Source organism: Thermobia domestica, chromosome 5, assembly GCF_964235325.1.
Source record: "Thermobia domestica chromosome 5, izTheDome1.hap1.1, whole genome shotgun sequence".
In the NCBI taxonomy this organism is placed as follows: Eukaryota; Metazoa; Arthropoda; class Insecta; order Zygentoma; family Lepismatidae; genus Thermobia; species Thermobia domestica.
In genome coordinates, this window is record NC_137458.1 from 126,586,211 (window position 1) to 126,608,876 (window position 22,666).

The 22,666-nt window shown below is 33.4% G+C and overlaps 1 protein-coding gene across 1 annotated transcript in view; it reads left to right on the plus strand.

Annotated features, from left to right (window-relative positions):
• The window catches only part of LOC145686113 (uncharacterized), a 215,343-nt gene that overhangs the window by 84,140 nt on the left and 108,537 nt on the right, over positions 1-22,666 (plus strand). Inside the window, exons 2-3 of the mRNA XM_081759080.1 lie at positions 16,643-16,781; positions 18,304-18,459. Coding sequence (XP_081615206.1) covers positions 16,643-16,781; positions 18,304-18,459 — 295 coding nt within the window. The remainder of the gene's footprint in view (positions 1-16,642; positions 16,782-18,303; positions 18,460-22,666) is intronic.

Here is a 22,666-nt window from a genome sequence, read left to right on the forward strand (position 1 = left end):
CTGCTACCTTCACCATACCACGATCACAATCGACAACGACCGACGTAACAAAACAGAGAGAAGTGATCAACCGTTTTTGGCGGCAACAAGATTGTTTTTGTTTTTGTTTGAGTATTCAAACGTTCTTACAATTTATTTACGATCTGTGCAAGTAGTAGATATATGCGTAATTGTTAGGCGGAAACAAACAGCAATATATACATACATATATATAGTGTTCTACTTAACAGAGTGCATTTGTTTTACATATACTGTGCATAAATAAATAAAGTATCTGTTTCACCAATATAGAAATTATCAATATTTATTGACAACGAACAATATACGTACCTTTTAGCGCCAAAACTCGTTTTTTAATTTTTTTTTTCGAAAATTATGTGAAAATGTACCCTCAAGCACGTGATTTTGTTCAGTTCAATGCAGGGGCGTCATTTTGGGGAGGAAGAGGGAGCAATTATCCCTTCCTTCCCGACTGAATTTAGATTGCATACTAATATTCAAACAGAAAACGCGAAACTCCTATGTTGGTGGGCAATCTTCCCTCTCTGAAATGACGCTACTGGTTCGATAGGACCTATCACTTGACATACTTCCTGTTTTTGGATAATATTGTAGTAAGCAAAAATTAAGGTTTAAAAGTTGATTATAATTTTGTAATATACTGTATCTCACTAACTAATACATTGTATGCTATCATTCTGGTAGTGCCTAAATGAAAAACTTGTCAAAATGACTTTAATACCCGTTTCATCGTATAGATGGCGTGGATATCGTACACTATCAACTTTTAGGTTTACGAAAAAAACGTCGATTTTTTCAAGACAAGACCTACGCTTGAGGATTTACATTCGCTCATCATTTTGTTTAGAATAATGAGATCTATGTGTTGGTATAGGTATATTCTCCCAACAGTCCTTTTTGTTTTAACCGTTAATACTGTAACATCGTAGAATTTAAATAGACATGGTATTGCAAAGTAATCATTTTTGTAAGCAAAAGATTAGTTTCCTTTCCATTACCTGATTCTACTAAACATACAAACAGTTATTAGTACTGTCGACAAAGGCTTTTAAAATAAGCTTAAACCTGCACCTTCCTCAATTGGCGTCTTCATCATTGTAAATACTTTATCTTTATTAGGAGATCCCAAGTTGAGAATCTTTAATGTTCAAGTCTCCGGCCAAACGTCTTCGTTTTGACATCAAAACACTTCTGTTTGATATCACTCATAAATTACAATCGTCTTCTTTTGTCGTCATTTTCTTTCCACGATAATTTCTGGTACGTCCCTTGGATCATAATTTCATCATAGGCGATACTAGAGGCAAGAAATTCCCCCACACCTAGAACACCGTTAGGCTACAGGCAAGGTGCTTTCAATTCTGAGAAGTAAGGGAACATACCTCTTTTAGCAAAATATCCTAGTTACGCCAATGTCTCAAACAACAGGTTAACAAGTCCATCTTCCTCTTCATAATTACTACTTATTATTATTCTTTCCTCTTCTTTTCCTCAATACTTTCTCATTACTTCTCCGTTTCCTCGCAGTTAATTTTCTCCGTTCTTCTCCACGCTCATATTTCTGAAGTGTTCTTATCTCAGTTACGTAGTGACCGTGTTTCTGCATCAAAAAGTACAATATTTTAGTTTTCCACAGGCCAACAACCTTTCGAATAATTTGACGTAGTTTCCCATTCTTTCCTATCTTGAATTGAAAGTTTTATTTCCATGTATTTTTCTTCTTTCCATCTTCTATTATTTGGTTTGTATAATTCAATCGCAGCCCTCCTCATTGCCATTCTCTTCATTGCTAATAGTGTGATTCCTTCATATAAAACATTTATTGGGTCACCTTCCTAACTTTATTTTTGATCTTAAAATGTGGAAATAAATGAATATATCAGCAACGTTGCAATTAATTCTGGATATTACAAGTAAGTTTAGCATATTAACTCATCTATGATAGTTGAAAATCAATGGAAACATTAATGCCTTGCGAGTATTAACAAAATACTTATGTACTATTATAATAACATGTTTTACATTCCCCTCAATGAAAATTAGCCTTAACGCTCCTTCTTTATTACACATATTAATTATGTCTTAAGCTATGTTTATCTGTTTGTTAAACATCACATATTGAAACCTCAATACAGACAGAGATACACTAAACCACAGTTAAATTTTCTCATGGTTAGATAGCTAGCATACGCGACTTCGGCGTAGAAGATTCGTGCTGTAATTCACAACGGGAGTTCATGTGATTCGGATCCCACCTTAAGATAGGTCCACGTCTTATAAGCTCGGCAATACTGAAAATAATGCTAAGCTCCAACTCTAGCCAACTAATTAAACCACCCTATTTGTGCCACTATACTCATAATTTAGTTCCGCCGCGCCTTCTACAGCTTCTTCAATAAAATACACGTCAGTTACTAAACATAACCTGTTGCAAGGCAACCAGCACTGACCTGACCGAAGGTTTCCCAATATTTACCCACCATTGTTGTAGATTCAAAATGATCATAACAAAAACACGTAATCAACTAGTAAAGTGGGCCCCGTTCTCCTTGTATGCAACAAGCGACCTCGTTTTTTCCTAACGTATTTGAATAAGTAGTGTTGTCGTAGGTCATGAATGCAGAACCTGTAATTTCAGAAAACATTTTTTTTTCGCTTATTACGTCACAAAATATAATTTCTGTGTTTTATATGATAAAAAATTATCACCTCCTTATATTATATGATGATTCAATGGCGTACACAGAATTTCATTAAGGGAGGCTCAAGAACCCAATTTCATACCTCTTTACGAGATTACGATTTCTGTGTTCATATCCTAAAATGATAAGGTCTTATTTTTTACAATATATTTTAGAAAGTGTAGAGCACCGGCAGGGTTTTTCCAACGGGATAGGGTGGCAAAGGATAGACATACAAGTGAAGTCGTGAATATACACACCCTGAGTCACATAATACGCCATATGAAACTACTATTAATAACACATATTACGTAACTTTAAAAACTACAGTAAATATATTAAATACTGTATGTGGGTGAGTAAATAAATCTAGTATGTTTTGTTACATATTTCGAAAAACCAAACCCCGTTTGAAAATCTACGGGAGACAATTACCTCCTCTTGCTCCCCGCCTCAGGCGCCAATGCAAAAGGTTTTAGAATTCGAAAGCTACCCTTACATACACCATTTCACATGTTTAAGTATTCTCCTAAATTTAATTCCATATAAGAGTGCAGTACAATTCTGGATTTAAACCTGTATCACACATAACATACTTTATTACAATTGGAACCTAGGAACACAATATATGCACAACTCCATAAGCAACCAAATGGCACCAGTCATTAGCACGTCCGTGTATACATAAATATGAGGAAGGAACTCTGTGTACTAGGGTGGGCAGTAAACGAAAAATTCATCATTGAAATAAATGTTTTCTTTCCCATCTTTAACAGAAGAACGTTTCGTCAACAATTTGACGAAGACTCGTACTCAAAATCTTACTTTTTCAGACAAAGAAAGAAATAATAATTACAAGAACAGGAAAGCAGTAGGTAATAACTTGTCACCTATTCCAGATAATAATTATGTGGAATTATTGATCAATTATTGCATATTTATTTTTTTCTCCTCTGTGGAATTATATTTCTTTCTTTACGTCTGAAAAAGCGAGAGTTTGAGATACGACCCTTCGTCAGATTGTTGATCATTTGATGCAGGGGTGTCATTTGATAAGGGCAATTCTCCCTTGAGTTTGGGAAACACATGCTGTTTTAATAAATTGAATACCAATATACTAATAAAAAACGTGAAACTCTTTATGTTGGGAAATAATCTTGCCCCGTCCTGGCAAAACCTGAAATGGCATTACTCATTTGATGCATGTAATGTGGGGCTCACAATCAGTTCCCAATATGAAACCACCTTCTTGTTCTACGAGAAACAAAAGTAGAATTGAAATAAAATGGAATGGAATGAAATAGAATGGAAAATAAAATAAAAATAAATTTTCGTGTTAATAAAGATATGTGTTATCCGTTCCTTTTATGTTGATCTGGGATTCCAGGCTTAATTTGAGAGAGACAAGCGTTGCAGTTTGTAAAGTCTTGTTGTTGGGGCCAGTGGCATGGTCCCCTGTAATCCAACTCTCTTGGAGGCAAGGTAGTGTGGTGGGGGAACTGCCAGCGTTGTTATGATTGATCTCGCATGATGGTTGATCCGTGTACTCACCAACTGCATCAGATTCAAGGTCCGGTCACATAGTAGGTTCTATCCTTCATAACCTTGGTGTAGCATAAGGATTTAAAATATATACAATTTATATACTTCTTTTGCAGATGAAGTTGGTAAACATGCTATGAAAGTAGAAAGAAAATCACAATATTTTTATGGAAAAATTAATACATTTTAATATAATTATTAGATGATAAACATCTTCCGAAGTTACTCACTCAGGAATACTTCTTACCTCGTGTACAGCCCCGAAAGAAAGAAAGATGACTTTGCACCTCTCTTTGAAAAGTTCCTCCACAGATGGAAATAATTTTATTTCAAATTAAATTAGTGCTGCTTCTAGGACTGTCCAAGAGGCAAGACGAAACAGAATTTTTGTGATGGCTAGATATACGAGATAGGTACACTCTCCGAGACGAGACATCATTTTCACGACACCTTTTCGGGAGAGACAGCTTCAACTTTTTTTTTCTAGTAATGACGACTTCCAGGAATGTTCAGGAGGATCCCTCCCCTTGAAGTTTACAAAATTTACTCTTAAACAATATCTCAATTTATATTCAATATGGTTACCAGTATTTTCCCCAGCACTTTTCACCCCTCGAAAGTTGAAAGTTCCCCCGGAAAAACACATTATGAAATCACAATTGCTAGTAGGCAACCAAAGTTGCTTGCTTCTTCAACCGATTGTGATGCTTATTACTATTGCGAGAAGATAGTATTTAAAAGAGAGACGAAGGTTGTCAAATTATTTGAACAAGACTGTACCTCTTGTTCACGATGAAATTACTATCTCTGAAAATTAAATTATTAACGTCCGACGATTATACCCTTTAGGCTAAGGGAGACGATAATTAAAACAAGTGAATTATAATGGAAGAATTGGTGGAATGATAAAGTAGAAGGAAACGGAGATGTACCGAGAAAACCCACAGACACGATGTTATTCACCACAAACTTACTTGACCGGGGAGTGAACCCGGAATCCTACGCACCAGAGGTAAGCGCTCTACCACTAAGCCACCATGCCCCCTTACTATCCTCTGTGATTGAGAACAAACTTTAGAAGCATTGAAAAGATTTCTTCTTTTATTTTACTCTTAAAAATTAAGTTTACTTTAAAAGTCACTTATTTTAGTACTTACACTTACTCTTCCTTTTGAAGAGGCAGTTTGAAACCAGTCTCTCTCTCTCCTGTGGACAACAGAAAGAGATCTTTTGTTTGTCTTTCTGCTGACATCTATCCGCTAGTTATCCAACTAACTATATGTTTGGTGATGCCTTTTTAGTGAACGAGTAAATAGAAGGTACATATTATAAAACGCCAGCCGAGCCAAGTGTGTTGTCGGATGAGAAAGAAGGAGTAATTAAAGTGGCTGCTCCCTAAATACGCACTTGACACGCTCTTCTAAATAGCTAACAGTTCAAGAGAGAGAGAGAAGATATAATCTAGAGCACTACTACTACCACACCACACCGATCGAGGACACAAAACACAAACAAAAGGAAGAGATGATGAAAGGATGGTTCTTGTCCTGATTTTCCATAAGTATAAGAAATATTGCTTGCCTTTCTCATATATATATGTAAGTCAACTTGTCCAATGTTCATTAAATCGTTTCAAAACATACATACCTATATAATTTATATTAGAATTATCTTTTGAAGAAGCTCCCGCGTAGAGTATCCAAATGTGTGTGTGTATGTGTGTGTGTGTGTTTGGTGTGTAGGGTCATATTATGGGGAGTCTATTGTGAAAAGTGGTGGTCACAGTAGACGAGTACTTAGTTCTGGTTGAGGGCGTCCTTGGTTCGATCCCAGGTCATTGGTCAACATCATGTTTATATTTTTGGTTTCACAGTATTCGCACATTCTCTCAGTCCAACAATTCTTTCATATCATTCCATTTCAGTATCCTTTAATCTACAGGTTATAACGTGGTACGTAAAACTAAAAATGTCGTTTCACATCAATTATGAGGAACTACTCGAATAATTACATAGAAAATGAATCATGATTCAGAAAGCCATACATATTCTGGTGATGTCAATCGATTTATCAAGCGGCTGTAAACGTAGCCGATTAAGTCCGAGACCTTCGGCTGCAGATCGCAATGAGTAGTGCATCCTGGATTCTAGTCCCACTGAAGAGCATTGTAAATTTTTTAAAACTATGTCCTATCCCTATGTCCTATGACGTAGTTCCTATCTCTATCGTTTGAATAAAGATGAAAAAGTAGAACAAAGATTATGACAGAGAAAGTACATAAGAGATGTTTTGGGAATAAAGTATTCAAAATAAGTAAAATGATAGAAAGTAAAAATCTAAGATACATTTGGTCCTTTATTTTTTATTATTTATTTATTTATTTATTTATTATTTTGAAGTGGTTACAGTTCTGGATTTAAGCTCCAGCACCGATTCTGACTGAAAAGTTTCAAAGATTTTGTCCTTTCCGTCAGACAAGTGCTGAGATAATACATTTAAAAATTAAATTTTTAAATTGTTGTTGTTGTTTTTTAATAGAGTTTAATGCCAATGTAAATTAAATTAGCCTTGCACATTGTAACTGAACTTAGTGAAATAGGAGTATAATAAATAAATAAATAAATGTGTTTGCCATATGCTTCTCATCTAAAAGCGATCCAAGTGTAAAAAATTATGTAGCCTAATTTGTTCAACTACTTTTATTCCAGTATTTATCCATAGCAATCTTAATATAAGAAAGCATTATAAGTAATTAATGCGAATATATTCTTTTCACACACTAATTACCTTTCTTTAAAGACATACACAATAAAATGTGCAACGATTTATTGTCAGCTCTGAAATGTATGGCGAACGTCTCAACTTGTTGTTGACAGTGAGTGAAGCAAATAGGAGAAAGTAAGAGAAAATATGTGGAGTGAGGAGCTACTTCCGTGGCCTTGAACTACCGATTTTAAGGTAACAAGAGTATAGCCACAAGCTTGGCGTAGAATCTCAAGCTCACGATGTTCCATTTTTCTTACCAAAGTCTGTCAATAGGGATACCTGCGAGACAAGAATTGAATCTGTCTCGTCCCAAGAAGGTGTTGTGAAAGTGATATCTTGTCTCGGAAAGTGCATCTCTTTCGATTGGAAGAGTTCTGTCTTGTCTCGTCTCGTTTCGTGGGTAACCTTACCTGTGAGCATCATTCAATTTTGTTACTCTCAGTTTAAATTGTCTACAGTGATGTAATCTAGTATTTTTGGTAGGTATACTCTCGATCGTTTTTCAAAAAATATAGTTTAGACTCACTCCTATACACGCTCGTTCTTTCGTAAAATTGAGGTTCTTTCGTAAATATGCTGGAGTATAAAAATATTACTTCCGTATATGCTTATCCCAGAGCTATTCTCTCTTATATTGATTTTTTCTAATGTATTGGGACAACCTTGCAGAAAAGATGAGACTGGCCTGTTTCGATGTAAACCATTGTTAATTTCATTTCTAAATACGAAATACGAAAGTTAGCATCAAGCACCAGTAAAATTCTTAATACAACACTAAAAACGACTCTTCATAGGACTTGTTGTATTTTAATTTAGATCAAATAATACATAATTACCCTCTTCGGTATACAAAAACAATATCTTCCCCCATAAAAATGTCTTTGCACCTCTGCTTGCCTCGCCAGGAAACTAAATCTGATGTCGTCACTTTTGTGAAAATACAAGAATGCTTATACGAGGAGTCATCATTATTTTCTAAGCCTAAAGGTGAGGTAAAAATCATGGGATGAGGCAACCCGGGAAAATAAGTACATCATCATTTCTTAGCATATAAGCAAAAGTAGAAGGCACTGTCATTTATCGTTCGGTTTTAATAATGTGCGAGATACTAATATACCCAGCGATATCTACGAAACCTGCACGACAATGCTTTTGTGCATCCATTCTACTTCTGCTTTTATGCTAAGGAAGGTTTATGCAATCGTTCCATTGAGTTTTGCCATCGTACAATTGTTGCGCCATCTTTAGGCTTAACATATAATGAACGCTCCTCGTATTTATTTTGTGGTTGTGTTGTAAGTAAGAAACGACAAAACAGAGAAGACTATTTTGCAGTCGGCGCTTACTCGGGCTCGCGTGAGCTCAGGCTTGCTATATCCCATGAATCTTGTGCTCACTAATGTCATAATGCTCACGCTATCAGAGGCTCGCACTTACAACGAGCTCGGACACGCTATTCTCAACATGACTCGCCCTTGCTAATCTTATTGGGACTCGCGTCACGCTTTATAAGCTGGAGCTCGATCGAGCTCGGAAATCTGGTTCGCGAATTTTGATATTTCCGCTACGGAATATGTTCATAAAATGAATTTAAAAGGAAGCAGAAACTGGAGAGAAATTGAGATATTTTAGGAAGCTTTTCAACTTGAACCCTTTTCTACCGTACACTGACTTGTGAAATCAGGATTTCGAAGTTACAGGAAAAGACATGCGAGTCGAACGCAATGATGAGCTTTCCTATGGCCACGCGTCTAGCATACACGTTTTTGGCGCGGGAGTCCCACGTTCGATTTGGACTCTCCGTTAAATTGTAAGCCCACGTTTCATATAATCCCGATGGTAAAAATAGAACGATAAGTTGCAAATTCACTACCTAATCAATCACTCGGTCGAAAAAGTGTAAGAGTTTTTCAGGCCAGTTGTCCTGAGTGAGATTTTTCCTGAGTTTTCCTCACTTATACCAGACAAATAACCGGGATAGCACCTAACATAATGGTCACAGGCCGTTTTCTTCCTTTCCCATTCCTTTGTTTCTCTTCAATTCCCCTGGCAGTGTGATATGTGACGGGCTAACATGGTCAAAGATCCCGAAAACCCAGAAATCTAGTCCCTAACAAACTAATCAATCGAATGCAATGATCAAAAATTAATGATTAATGAAGGTGTAAGAAAATGATATTTTGTTTTTTGAAGTAGCATCTGAATCTTCATCTTGAATATATACTTTTTTGTTACACATTTTATATTCCTTTCTTTACATGAGTTCCTTCAAACTACGCCGCTCTTTATTTAAGAAGTGTTACAGAACGAAGAAATGAGTATTTGTTTTGTTTAAAGAAAGATAGCAGAGTAATACAGCCTTGAGCAGTGATGAGTATTAGTAACCACACCCGCTCACAGGTGGCTCTGCGTGAAGATTTTTCTTTTTTATTTCCTCTCTTCTCTATGTAAAGTAATTTTCTTGTGTGAGTAGCTCTATATACCAACGTTTTAAATAAGAGACAAATGCGACCTCGATATGTCAATACGGCTACCAGTGGCCGTCAAGGCTGCTCATAGGGAGTGGTGGCTTATTGTGTAGGCTGTCCAACGATCACAAGAAAATATGCACATGAGAAGTAAGTGCGCCTAAAAATCAACACGGAAATGGACATAAGTTACATGCCTCACCATTTATAGCTTCCTCTTATTGCAAAGTGGAATAAAATGTTTCAATTACTTTCAAGTACACTTGAATTAAAACCAAGGAAATTCCTGTGACCCACTCTATTTGTCATTGCTGCTGATATAACGTAATCAATCACGTTGGTTTTATTCCTTTACCAGCTGCTAATACGGTGTTAATAAGGTATTATCTCAAAGCGTCCGTTGGTAGATCTATCTACAATAATACTGCTATATCACTTTACACAGTCTCTTAATTGTGAATTTACTTCAAGGGGCGAAGCTGGGAAATTATTAGCGACTCATAAAGAAAGAAATGTATGCTACGCATTAGTACATCATCAAATATTGATAAACTCTTAATTCTGTAACGAATGATAAAATAAAGTGGTATTTGGTTGGTATGCCTATATTTTACATGGTTTGATGTTTTGTCGTAAAGTTATCTGAAATATGTAAAATTGCACTCTGACATTAAAATATCAATACAGTGCAAAAGTTTGGGAAAACATACGTATTTTTGTTTCCACATGCAATAGTATGAACAATACCTATTGACAAAACCACTCTGTCCTTATTTATTTATTTATTTATTTGTTGTTCAATCACTTTTAAGACACCTAGAGTCAAATAAAAGAAGCAAAGGAATGATGTAGTATGAGTGTATATGGGGGAGGCTTAAGGAGTGAAATATTTCTGTCCCTTGTAATGTTTTAGGGAATGTTGTGGCTCAGTGGTAGAGTAATTATCTGCTGCGTGGGGTCCCTGGTTCTATTTCCGGCCAAGTAAGTTTGTTACGGACAACATCGTGTCCGTGAGTTTTCTCGGGATACTTCTGTTTCATTCCATCAATTCTTCCATTATCATGCACTTGCCTTAATAATCCAATTCCCTTAGCCTAAAGTTCATAATCGTGGAACGTTAAACTGAAAGATTTTATGTCATTTTCCTAATCATGTTTTAGCATCCTACAAAAATCTAATTTAAAATACACAGCTTCAAAGATTTAACTCTTTCTAAAGAATATCTCAGTTGTAAGAATATTACCGATGATAATACCCCTTGTAATATGAAAGTCTGCTCAATATACTAGAATAAAAATTTTAATATCTAGGATTAATAAAATTGTGTTATATTGTTTATTGCATTCTTTTATAATAATTCCTACATAATTATGAGTAAACTTTGTGTCTGAATATTTTAAATACACATTCCTTCCCTTTGTTGATGAACTTATTCCTATAGAGTTTCCAGAAATAAAAAGCAAAATAAATGAGTATTATTAGCATTTAAATAGATTTCGGTCAGACAGATTGCTGAAATGGCTCTCTTCTTTGAACAATACATCTGTAACTTAATTGCGATGTCGAACGACTTGATCTCGTACTATCCAATGAAAAATTTTGACAGCGAAAAAGTTACATTGTAAAAGTTTACTATTACGTTTTATCTATAGATGTTTTTTTTTTTTTTTTAATATCAAAATTTATGTTAGCTCACCACTTCCATTTTATTTCATTAGTCCCAATTTAGTGTTCCTTTTTCGTTTTCGTTACACCATTGTTATTCAAACTTCTGAAATTTGAGTTGAAACTTCTTCACTGAATCTGCGCTATGTAATAAAACAATACGCCAAAAGGTTTCAATATAGATGCATTGGTGTAATACGTATTTATTTGTCACTTTTTGACATCATAAAAGGCAGAAATGATACTCAGTATGCAAACCAAAAAAAAAAAAAAAAAAAAAAAAAAAAGCCTAAAAGAAGAAAACCATTAAAACAATAGGTCTTTCTTCTGTTCTTACATTAGACCATAATTTTCATCTTTGTTATACGTAGTATACTTTAAGTAGAAGGGGGAGAAAGAAAAAAGAAAAGGAGAAAAAGATAAGTGTGTTATGGATCCAAGAAGAAGAACGAAAGAGGACAGAAGAGGAAGGAAGGGTGAAATATTTGCTTCCGTCAATCAAGGGTGACATGAGGGGCGAGGACACGGTTTAATGGGGAGATAATTAGCGGTAGCCCAAGTCAGAAGAATGTCCCATCTACAAAGAGAGAGAGTCTTAGAAGTAACACCTGTAGCGAAATTCATTAACAATAGTGCTCGCTCAACCATATTGAAGTAACATGTATCAAGGGTTAGATTCCATTTCAGCGTTGCCAACTACATAAATTAAAATTTAAGGAAGACAGAACTGAAAAGTCTTTCAAATCTTTTATTCGAAATACTTATTTTAAAAATGCAAAGGTTAACTGAAGTACCCGGTGCTGTACAGGAATAAAGACGTGACGCAAAAGAATTTAAATAACCTACAGTCTGAAGCAGAGATCATAAACGCAAATTATTGATCATGGAGAAATTGGTAGAATGAAAATATAGGAGGAAACAAGAAAACCGGTGATACGATTGTGTTCACTACTAGCTCACATGATTTTAGGAGAATATCGAGGATCCTTCTCACCAGATGATAGTTCTGTATTACTGAGGGATCAGAATCCCAAATGCTTGTTGAAATATATGTTGACTTTAGTCTATGCCACTACAATATCGAATTTTCATAGTTTCAACCAATTACGTAGTATAAAGTATCCAAAGTTTTGTAAGTTTTTTTTAAACGTCGCTAATTGCAGATACACTTTTTTTTCAGTTGTAGATTCAGTCAAGTTTAGTGATATATGAATTCAAGATGTCGTGCATACAGGCCCGTAACTAGAGGGTAGCCCGGGGGCTCAACCCTCCTCCTGAAACTTTGTTTATATATATATATATATATATATATATATATATATATATATATATATATATATATATATATATATATATATATATATATGAATATAAACTGGACTGAAATCAGACCCCGCAAAATTATCTCTATCCCCTTTTTTCAATGTTCTGGCTACAGGCAGTTTAACTGTTTTTGAAAGGAAATTTCTACTTAACTCCGGTTATTTATACGATACCTTTTATTTAAAATTATTTAACAGTGATTTTGTAGAATAATTCTGAATACCATATCTGCGAAACGATAAATATTTAACCCTAACCAGTGCTATTTATTTATATATTCCATTTCGAGATTAAACACGGTACATAATTAGGAAGATTGAACAGTTTTTTTCAATTTTTTGCCGTATTTGGTAACCTTGCTCGTGTGACACTGATGGATGAAGAAATGGTCTTTTGAAATGGGTGTAATCCAACAGTGTATGGAGAGAGAGGGAGGAATATATATATATATATATATATATATATATATATATATATATAAACTTGATCTCGATTTTTTAAAACCAGCGTTGGAATTTTTCTCAAGTGGTTTTAGTGTGCTATACACAAACACACACACACACACACAATAGTCTTCTCAACCTGTTAATAAATATAAGTGGCTCGCTGGCCAACTAGCTCATTGAGGGACAAAACACAACACAAGCATGATAGAGAACAAGAAGACGAGACCTCCTCATCCTTGATTGTGAAACTATTATAAAGTATACAATGACCTCCCGCTATGAGAATATAATTCTCATTTTGCTCGTCCTATACATAATCTTGCTTCCTATAACTTTTAAAAAGAAACACTTCGTGGCGCTGATGGTCTGTTTGTATCGTAACAGAACAAAAAGGTGTTGAAATTGCACCATACTGAGCGAAACTTTGATATCATATCTCGAATGTTCCGTAACGTGTTCTAGTACAACAAAAGACTTTTTATTATTTCATTCACCTACAATTCTTTTTCTTCAATTTCTTTTCGCAAATAGGGTTCCTTTTTTTTCTTGTTTATAATCTACAAGCGTTCATGGCTCTGTAACTTATTGTTCAATTTCTTTAATTATTCCCTATAGGATATAGCTATTTCTTTTATATAAGATTTTGAAAAAAAATTTGTGCTTTTTATTGTCTTTCAATCTGAATCGGCGAAACAAAAGCCTTATTTATACTAGTGGTGTCATTTGGGAAGGGCAATCCATTGCCCCTCTGAGTTTCAACTATACTATACTAATAAAGATGTGAAACTCTTATGTCGATGTAGCCCCTTTCCATCGAAACTATAATATGAAATGACGCTGTTGGCTTATACGGCAAAATTTTCGCGTTCATACATCAATGTTTGTGTTTAGGGTTACTATGTTCAGGTTTTGAATTCGATACCAAATGTTCTCATTAAATGAATGTTCGTTTATTTTATTTTATTTTTTTATAGTTTAGTAGCATAATATACAGCAAAAAAAAAAAGAAAGAAAAAGATAAAAAGAAAGAAAAGAAAATTTTTCATAGTAACTTAAATACAGTATTTCAATAATAGAATTTTAATGTAGTAAGAAATAAGCAATGAAAAAATACAGATGAATTTAGATAACCATACTACGCAGAATTTGCATTATGTACAAGCTATCGAATATAATGCGATTAATGAAGTAGAGACATTTAAAATGAATGACTCACATCACTTGAATGGATAACATAAGTAGTACTGTTGAAGTTTGAATAATATACTATTAGAAAATTCGAATAATGGAATAGACTTCGAATAACGAACAATTATTCATATAGCCTAATTGATGATTATTCGAAAATTTTAAATGAATATTTGAATAACAGCAGAAATATATTCGAATAATTTGGCTCGAATTTTAATTCGAATATTTTAAAAACCCGAATTTTTATTCGGGCAATTTCAACATGACTTTCGATTCGATTCAATAATTTAATTCGAGTTTTAATTTGAATAACAAATACGAGCTGGTTGCATAAAGTCCGAGTCGGAACTCTGGAAGAAAAAGACACTTGGGCATATTAAGAATAAGCTGGGACGATATCTTAAAGAATAACCATAGGAAGTGAATAATAAGTATCCCGATTAGATTGCCACAAAAAATTATAGAATTCAATGGCAAGACAATTAGCTTCTTCAGCAATAAACATTTTGGTCTTCCAAGCCATTAGAATTAGTTAGAGTATGCAAGGGAGTTGCGAATAAAAATAGAAACTTGATTTTTTCCGAACTATAAGTTTCGGAAGTTCATCTTTCTTTCTTTCCTTGTATTATTTACTTATTTTGTTCGAATGATCCTATTAAAAATTTATGTACTATCGTACGTAATGCATTGAGTAAAATCATCGTAAAGATTGTGGAATTATTTTGTTTCAAAATAGCACCTATGGTAGTGTTAGACGTTGCTAGGTTTTGAAGCATTATATCCTATCTTACAAAAAGAGTGTTTAATATTTAAACATCATTCTTAAAATTAACATATCCGGAGCAATCGTGGAGAAATTGTAACCCGATTTGCAACCACGAATTTCCTTCAAGACACAAGCACTAAGTTAGTTTCTAACAACCAAATAATAATTTCTCCTGACTTTCACTTACTGAATATTCATTATTTAATACATTCACAGAATTTACTATAAACTCAATGTAGTCCCACGTGTATTTAAAAAAAAATCAAAACATGATTGTAAATGAACTACAGTAAGTTGACATCATCATAAATTGTGAATATAAGTCTCAGTTCTCGGTGCAGGATTTCGAAGGCTGGTGACGTATTAAAGAGTTGTATACACCTTATTTTCGAAAAGAGATGCTATGTGAAATTAGCAATGAATATGTTAGTATCACTTCGGTTTCGATCTTTCTTTATTATAAGTTTTGACTTTTTGTTTTTCCCGTCTTTCTGTAGGACCAACGTTATGAAGGACGAGATCCAATTATTAACATGGGCTCCTAACCACGATAGGCTTTGAATTCATCATGCAAGAACAACCCTCACAAGACAGACGATTCCCTAGTACATTATCTCGATTCCAAGAGAAAACTACGTTACAGGACTACGCCATCCTCCTCGGCAGTCTCTTTATTATGCTAGCTATAAAGAACTACCGGTAGAAGCTCACAGATAACAAAGAAAATTGTTAATAATAATACCTGTAATATTAATAGTTACAGTTATTAGTTAAGATCAATAAAAAAAAAAAAAAAGCTGCATAGATTACTGCTGAGAAGAGAAACTCCTAAATTTATGCAACCAAATGTTCATCTAGCTGTGTTGGGTTGCATAACATCCATGACGTAATTCTTAATAGACCACAATAGTTTTGCCTCCTCCCCCCCGTAAGTTGGTTCCTTAAGTTCCTACATATGGTATATTCGTCATGATTCATTCTCATTCTGTGAGCAGCACAGTAGTAAAGCACTCACTTCTAGTGCAATGAATTCCTGGTTAGTTTCCAGGCTATATAAGTTTGTACTAAACAATATCGTGTCCGTGGGTCTTATCAGGACTCTTCCGTTTCTCCCATATTCTCATTCAACCAATTCCTTCCTAATTCTTCACGCCTCCTTTAACCTAATAGACCTAATGCTGGAATTTAATTTAAAGATTTGATTTCATTTTTCTCATACAATTTACAAATAGCATTGTTTCACCTATACAACTACTCTGTATTTCCAGAACGCAATTACTTATTTACTGCATCATAAATTCCATTAAGACACTACTAATTCTGACATAAAACTAGAACTTTATACCTGGTGTTGTTATAACTGAGGACCTGACACAACAACATAGTACTCTCGTCTTCTAAAAGGCATAAAAGAATTTCAAAAGTGGTTTTCCCTTATCACATTACATTAAACCAAGTAAAGTGAAGTTATTGTCTTTTATTAGATATAAAATGTTATATCTAAAACCTACCAAAAATCATATCGGATATCTTCATATATTTAAATGAATCCAGGTCGAGTACAATATCTGAAGAGTTAGAATATATTAGATACTTTAAATATATTAGAAACTTACTAGAAATCTGATACTTCAAATATAATATAATAAAAAAGAAAGTGCTACGGAGAAACATTTGAATTCAATACCCATGATTTGTATGATATATTTGTTGCAGTATGTCTATTTTAACTTAGCTACAGTTATTTTATTTTCTGTTTTCTGCTTTTTTCAGATCCGCCATAGGTTCGGCTGCTATGACGAAATCACGGAAGTCGATCGACGTCGAGTTCGTCACTGTAACTGGGTTCGATTCCTACGAGCATCGTCTACGTACAACGACATGGTGAACCTCGTCGGAACCAAAGTCAAAGGTACAGAAAACTTAGTCATTCATATGTAATTTTAAAGCACATAGTAATAATTATCAACTACGATCATTTGAAGGAAAAATAATGAATTAGATACTTAAGTCTTCGAATATTTAGAAAATAGTGCAAGAAGTTATTATCATAACGCAGAACAAGTTTCTTTCCTTTCAAGATGTCAATACACTAACAAAAAACAGAAATTAGTTGAATAGATGTGGAACTTCGTTATAGTTTATTTTTAACCTTATTAATTTAAATTGGCTCTTAATCTTTAAAATACAAATGTATCTACATTAAATTAAGAACTAACAATAATGTATGTAATTCCATCAAAGAACAAATTATAAGACTATCATGATCATGAAACAATTAAAAATTGTGAAACTCCATTTTCATGCGGTTTTCTGATTCGCAAATATTAACGTGTCAATAACTGAAATTTACGGCGTTGTTACAGAAAAAATTTTTCTGCTTTCACACTGGATCTACGTAGAAACTACCTGAAATTTGTACAAATGTGATTAACTGTTTGTATTTAGGCAAAAGGTGTATTTAATGTGTTAGCAATAACCAAACATTTAAGACAAGAATGAAATAATTATGTATTTTATTTAAGATATAGGCCTATATAATAATCATAATCATAGCTGTTGTGCTATTATTTGCAGATTTATAAAGTAAAATTATTCTTTTCTGCCCCACCTTTTCTAACACTATCTTATTCATTTTCCGTTTGATCAATCAAACTAATTCTCTCCATTCTTCTCCACATTTACATTTCAAGAGGTCGCAGTCTTTTTCATCGCTTAATATTAAATTTTCTGCTCCATATTGTACTGTGCTCCACACGAAGCATTTTATGAGTCTTTTTCTCAAGTTTTTATTCAAGAAGCCACAAAACAGACTTTTTTCTTCTTCGGAATGCTTTTTTAGCCATTCCTATCCTTGATTTGTTTTTCACATTCACACTTCATATCATCACTAATAATATCCTACTATCCAGATACCGAAAACTTGTCACCTGTTCTAATTTCTCCTCTAGTACTTCTATATTTTATCTATGTATTTATGTTTGTATAGGAGTTCATAGCAGAGAGAGAACATGTGTAGTACAAAGGAATACTCTGAAAACAGTAAAATATCTGGATAAGAAACTCGAAAATTTCGCCACAAATATATATATATCGCTTGTTTATTTCAAGAGTGACATAGCTCAAAAATCGCTCTTATTGACTTATGGGCAAAAAATGAAAGCTAATCGTGATGTCTATCTCTGGTAAAAATTTCACAGGTGTGCTTCCGAAGCACTTTGTGTAATTCTTGCGCCCATTTGTTTTCATTGCGTTTCGAAACACTTCTTCTGAAAAGTTAGGAATTTTGAGTTATGTCATTCTTAAAATAAACAGGTGAATGTATATATATATATGTATGAAAAGTCCAAATTTATTTTAGTGTGTTGTGCTATAACGAGTTTTCACCTCGTCTATTTTAAAATAACTTAATTTACTCATTCTATCGTTCTCAGGTGAACCTGTCTTCGAGGCTATTAAAACAATCCCCTCAAACACGGAACTCGTAGCGTTTTTTCTCCCAGAAGGACCCGAAGAAGAGTTCTTCATGCCCGCCGTGCACTACCTCAGGAACTCACTCTACAGGCGTACTATGGATACTATCTTAGAAGGTAAGCCACTTGCTGTACTGTTTACTCATGATTAATATCAAGATAAATAATATTTGAAAATAATAATAATAATCCATCCTATGTGTTAAGTTTCTTTGTTCACTTCTAAATTGTTAAATACAAGTATTGGTTTTGGTTTGATTACCATTGCTATATACGTAGAATCATATTGTTAATTAATGTTGTATTATTTATTTTCTGAACGATAATATTACACACATTTTTCATTACTTAGCAAAATGCATTTCTTAACAACCATTCATAAACTACTATCTAGGACACAGTAGGCTAGTAGTTAAAGCATTAGACTCATGTCAGCGTGATCCCTCGTTCGATTCCCGGCCGGCGCTTCCCAATTTGCGACGTTCATCCAACGTCGTGAGGCAAACTGGGGACTCACGTGAATAAAAGACGTGAAGGCTACTAGGTCTAAAAAAAACTCCTATACGCTTGTTAAAGACAAGACGACGCATTGTGCTGACGCTGGACGTTGCGCTAGAGCGGCTCAGGCCCACAAAAAGGGTTGTTACTCCAAAAGGTTTGGTTTGGTATAAATTATCATAAACACAAAATAAATTTGTAAAGAAATTGTGTTATTAGGATCTAACTCAGGTAATGCTAGAAGTTAGAAGAGGAACAGGAAGATTGCGGAATCTGCTGGGCAGTAGAAAAACTCGTATGCCAAATCGAGGAGGTTAACAGAGGTTGTAGTGCGTGGAAATTTATACATACGTATTAGGCGAGTACCGGAAGTGTGCCTTAACAAAACCATGAACGATACATCCTCAAGTCATTTTATTGAGCAGAAAAATGTTTTTTTATGTGGACAAGGCATTAAGTCAAAGAAAATTAAATAAATGCTCATGTTAATTAGATTAAATGTTAACTAAATAATTACGTTGTTAAATAAATTGAAAATTATACTCAATTAAAACAACGTTATCCTTTTTATTAAATTACAGTAAACAAGCATGTTTTTGCATTTAAATTATGTACTTACGAAATAAAAGTGCTTTTTTTAAAAAAAAAATTTTATATACTTCATTTAATTCTTATTGGCGGAAGAAGCCATGTTTACGCTCTGTGGCTGTTGAGCAATTACTGTTACGCGCGAGAGGTCACGTGTCAACAATGGTTTTTCAAGGCGACAGTGCAGAAAATCTTCATCGTGTCTTTTAATTTTTTTTTTATTTTTTTAATCTTTACTGGAACTATCTCCCACGAAAGATAAGAGGAAAACGAACAATTAGTGTAATGCAATTAAAAAAATAATAAAAGAGGATTACTTGGTAATTTAATGCTTCACACATTAAGTATTACGTTTCTGGCGTCAACATGATATAACACTGAGTTCATATGCTGTTAGTATCTTTGATGGTGTTCAATATGAATAAACAAAAACTTGTAGTTCATTCAATAATCGTACTAACGTTTAATGAAAAAGTGAACGAAGAAACATATAGCACTTGATAGATCTCATTGAGCTGAACATGATGTGGATGACTGTAAATCCTCATGCTTAGTTTTCGAGAAAATAGAAAAAAATTAGAATTTTTCTTGGAAATTTAAAATTCAGGCTGTTACGATTGCCACGCCATCTATTAAGATAAACCGACACTGAAGTTTTTTTCTCATCAAACCTTTTCATTATGACGTTAGCATATAATAGAATTAGTAAGATATTGTCCAAAATTATCATTAACTCTTAAACTTTAACTTTTGTCCAAGGATTAATCAATTCATAGATGGCATTATATAATAGAATTAATACAATATTGCCAGTATTATCATTAACTCTTTAACTTTTGTCCAAGAATTAATCAATCAATAAATGACATCAAGGATTATATAATAGGATTAATAAGATATTGCCAAAAAATATAATTAACTCTTAAACTTTAACTTTTGTCCAAGGATTAATCAATTAATAGGTGGCATCAATCATTATATAATAGGATCAATAAAATATTGCCAGTACTGTATTATCATTAACTCTTAAACTTTAACTTTTGTCCAAGGATCAATCAATTAAATTATGGCATATGGGATTATATAGTAGGATGAATAAGATATGGCCCAAAATAATTATTAACTATTCAGCTAAAAGTATACTTTTTTCCCGGTTTTCCCCAAATCTATCCATGAGGATTTACACTAACCATATTATCACATTGATCAGATCAATGAAATATATCGATTGTTATGTGTTTCATCTTTGGACTTTCTTTTTTTTCGATAAACACTAATAATACTGTTAAATATCCAGTACTTATTATGCGTTGGTTTCATAAATACGTCATTTTCCTTTGCTTTTAAACGTACCAAATAGTTAGGAGCCTTAAGCTCTATTTAGTCATTATCCAGAAAATACACTTGTTTCTTAGAACTCCATTTTATCATTAGGATAACTTATCTCGAGAATCAGAACCCAAAATAAAATCATAGTTCTATAATACAACTTTAAAATTAGAGTACAGTATTTGGAGAAAGGTACATTGTAGGGCATCTAAGTTCTTACTTTTACGTGAAATGATAGGAATTCTTGTGATAAGTAATCAGAAGAAGAAAAAATCTGAATGTCATGTGTAAAACAGTCCATTCCTTTACAGAAATTTTACCCTCATTTTATACGTTATCCTTTCTTAATGTCATTTAAAGTTTATATATTTCATGTTATATATTTATTTATTTCCAATCGTGTTATTTTAATAATTTATTGCTTTGAGCAAACTGTTTATGTGTTCATGTTATTACGTTTTTAATATGTGGTTATTGCATTTAAAACCATGACCTTTTGAACTAATCAAAATGGTGAATTTTATGGAATTCTAACTACTTTTTACAGTATGAAATTTTGATTAGTCTGCAAATTTTTATCCATGGTCTATATAGTCCGAAAAAGATACACGAACATTGGTGAAAATCGAATTATTATAACCATATGTAGCAAGAAATTAAAATAATATATTTGTACTCTTAGGAGTATCTGTATTAGAAGACACGATCTAATATATATATATATGACAATAACAATCTCTTCCTGACGAACTACCAATTATTATTGGACATTAATAACTTACTTCTTATAGCGCCCCAAAACTACATTTTTGTCGATTTTCTCGGACACTAAGCGTCAGAGTTTACCCTTAAGCATGACATTTTGTCAAACTCTATGCCATCTATTAACTGATATATGTCTTATGTTTGAACAATGTTTTAGTTATATATATAAATTAAAGTTAATTATAATTATGGGATATAAATCATTAACCATATTACGTACAATCGTTTTGTATAATGAAGAACTTAATGAAGCTGTATATTTCAGTATCGGTCTCGTCTTAACAGGTGGCGTGCGGGAAAGTAGCTCAATAATAAAGCGCTTATATCTTGTGTCTGGAATCCCAGGTTCGATCCCTGAACAACATCGTGTCCGCGAAATTCCTCCCAAATTCTCATTCTACTGATTCTTCCATCATCATTCGCTTGTCTTAATCAGCCGTCTTCCTTAACCTAAAGAGCAAAATCGTGGGGCGTTAAACTAAAAAAAAAAAAAAAAATCATTTCATTTTTCATATGTGGCGTGATTTTCATTCAGCATCAATTTTTAAAGTTATAAAATAATTTATTTACTTCAATTTTCTCGTAAACTACGCATTAGTTTTGTTCTACTTACTGAAATATATAGCAATGAACATTTATAAGTAACATAATATACTCTTTTACCCCTTTCCGGCCAATTGATACGGCACCACTTCAGTATCTGTTCAATGGCAACCTCCCAACACCTGTACCACCACCTGTTTCATGTAGCCAGTTCACATCTGCACCTACCATTTGAAATCTTCAACTTGGAAAAGAAATTTTTCAATCCATATCACTACAAAATTAAGTTATAATATTGTTATGTATAAAATTTTGCCCATCTATTTTTTTTATTAACACTTTGTTGCTATACTATTTTACTTTCTGGCCTATTACTCTTGTTACATGTTTCAACATGAAATGATTATCGAGCTGTATCAGAATTTATACAAATTAATTATTAACTTTACGGACAAGGACCGTGTGTAGACCTACTGACTGAACTATTATAAATTGATTTATCGAAGAAATGTGTATAAGCTGTTTAATTTAATAATTACGAACCACACATAAATTACATTCGTAGCAACATAAATGGAATGTGCCCTAGAATTTTCATTCA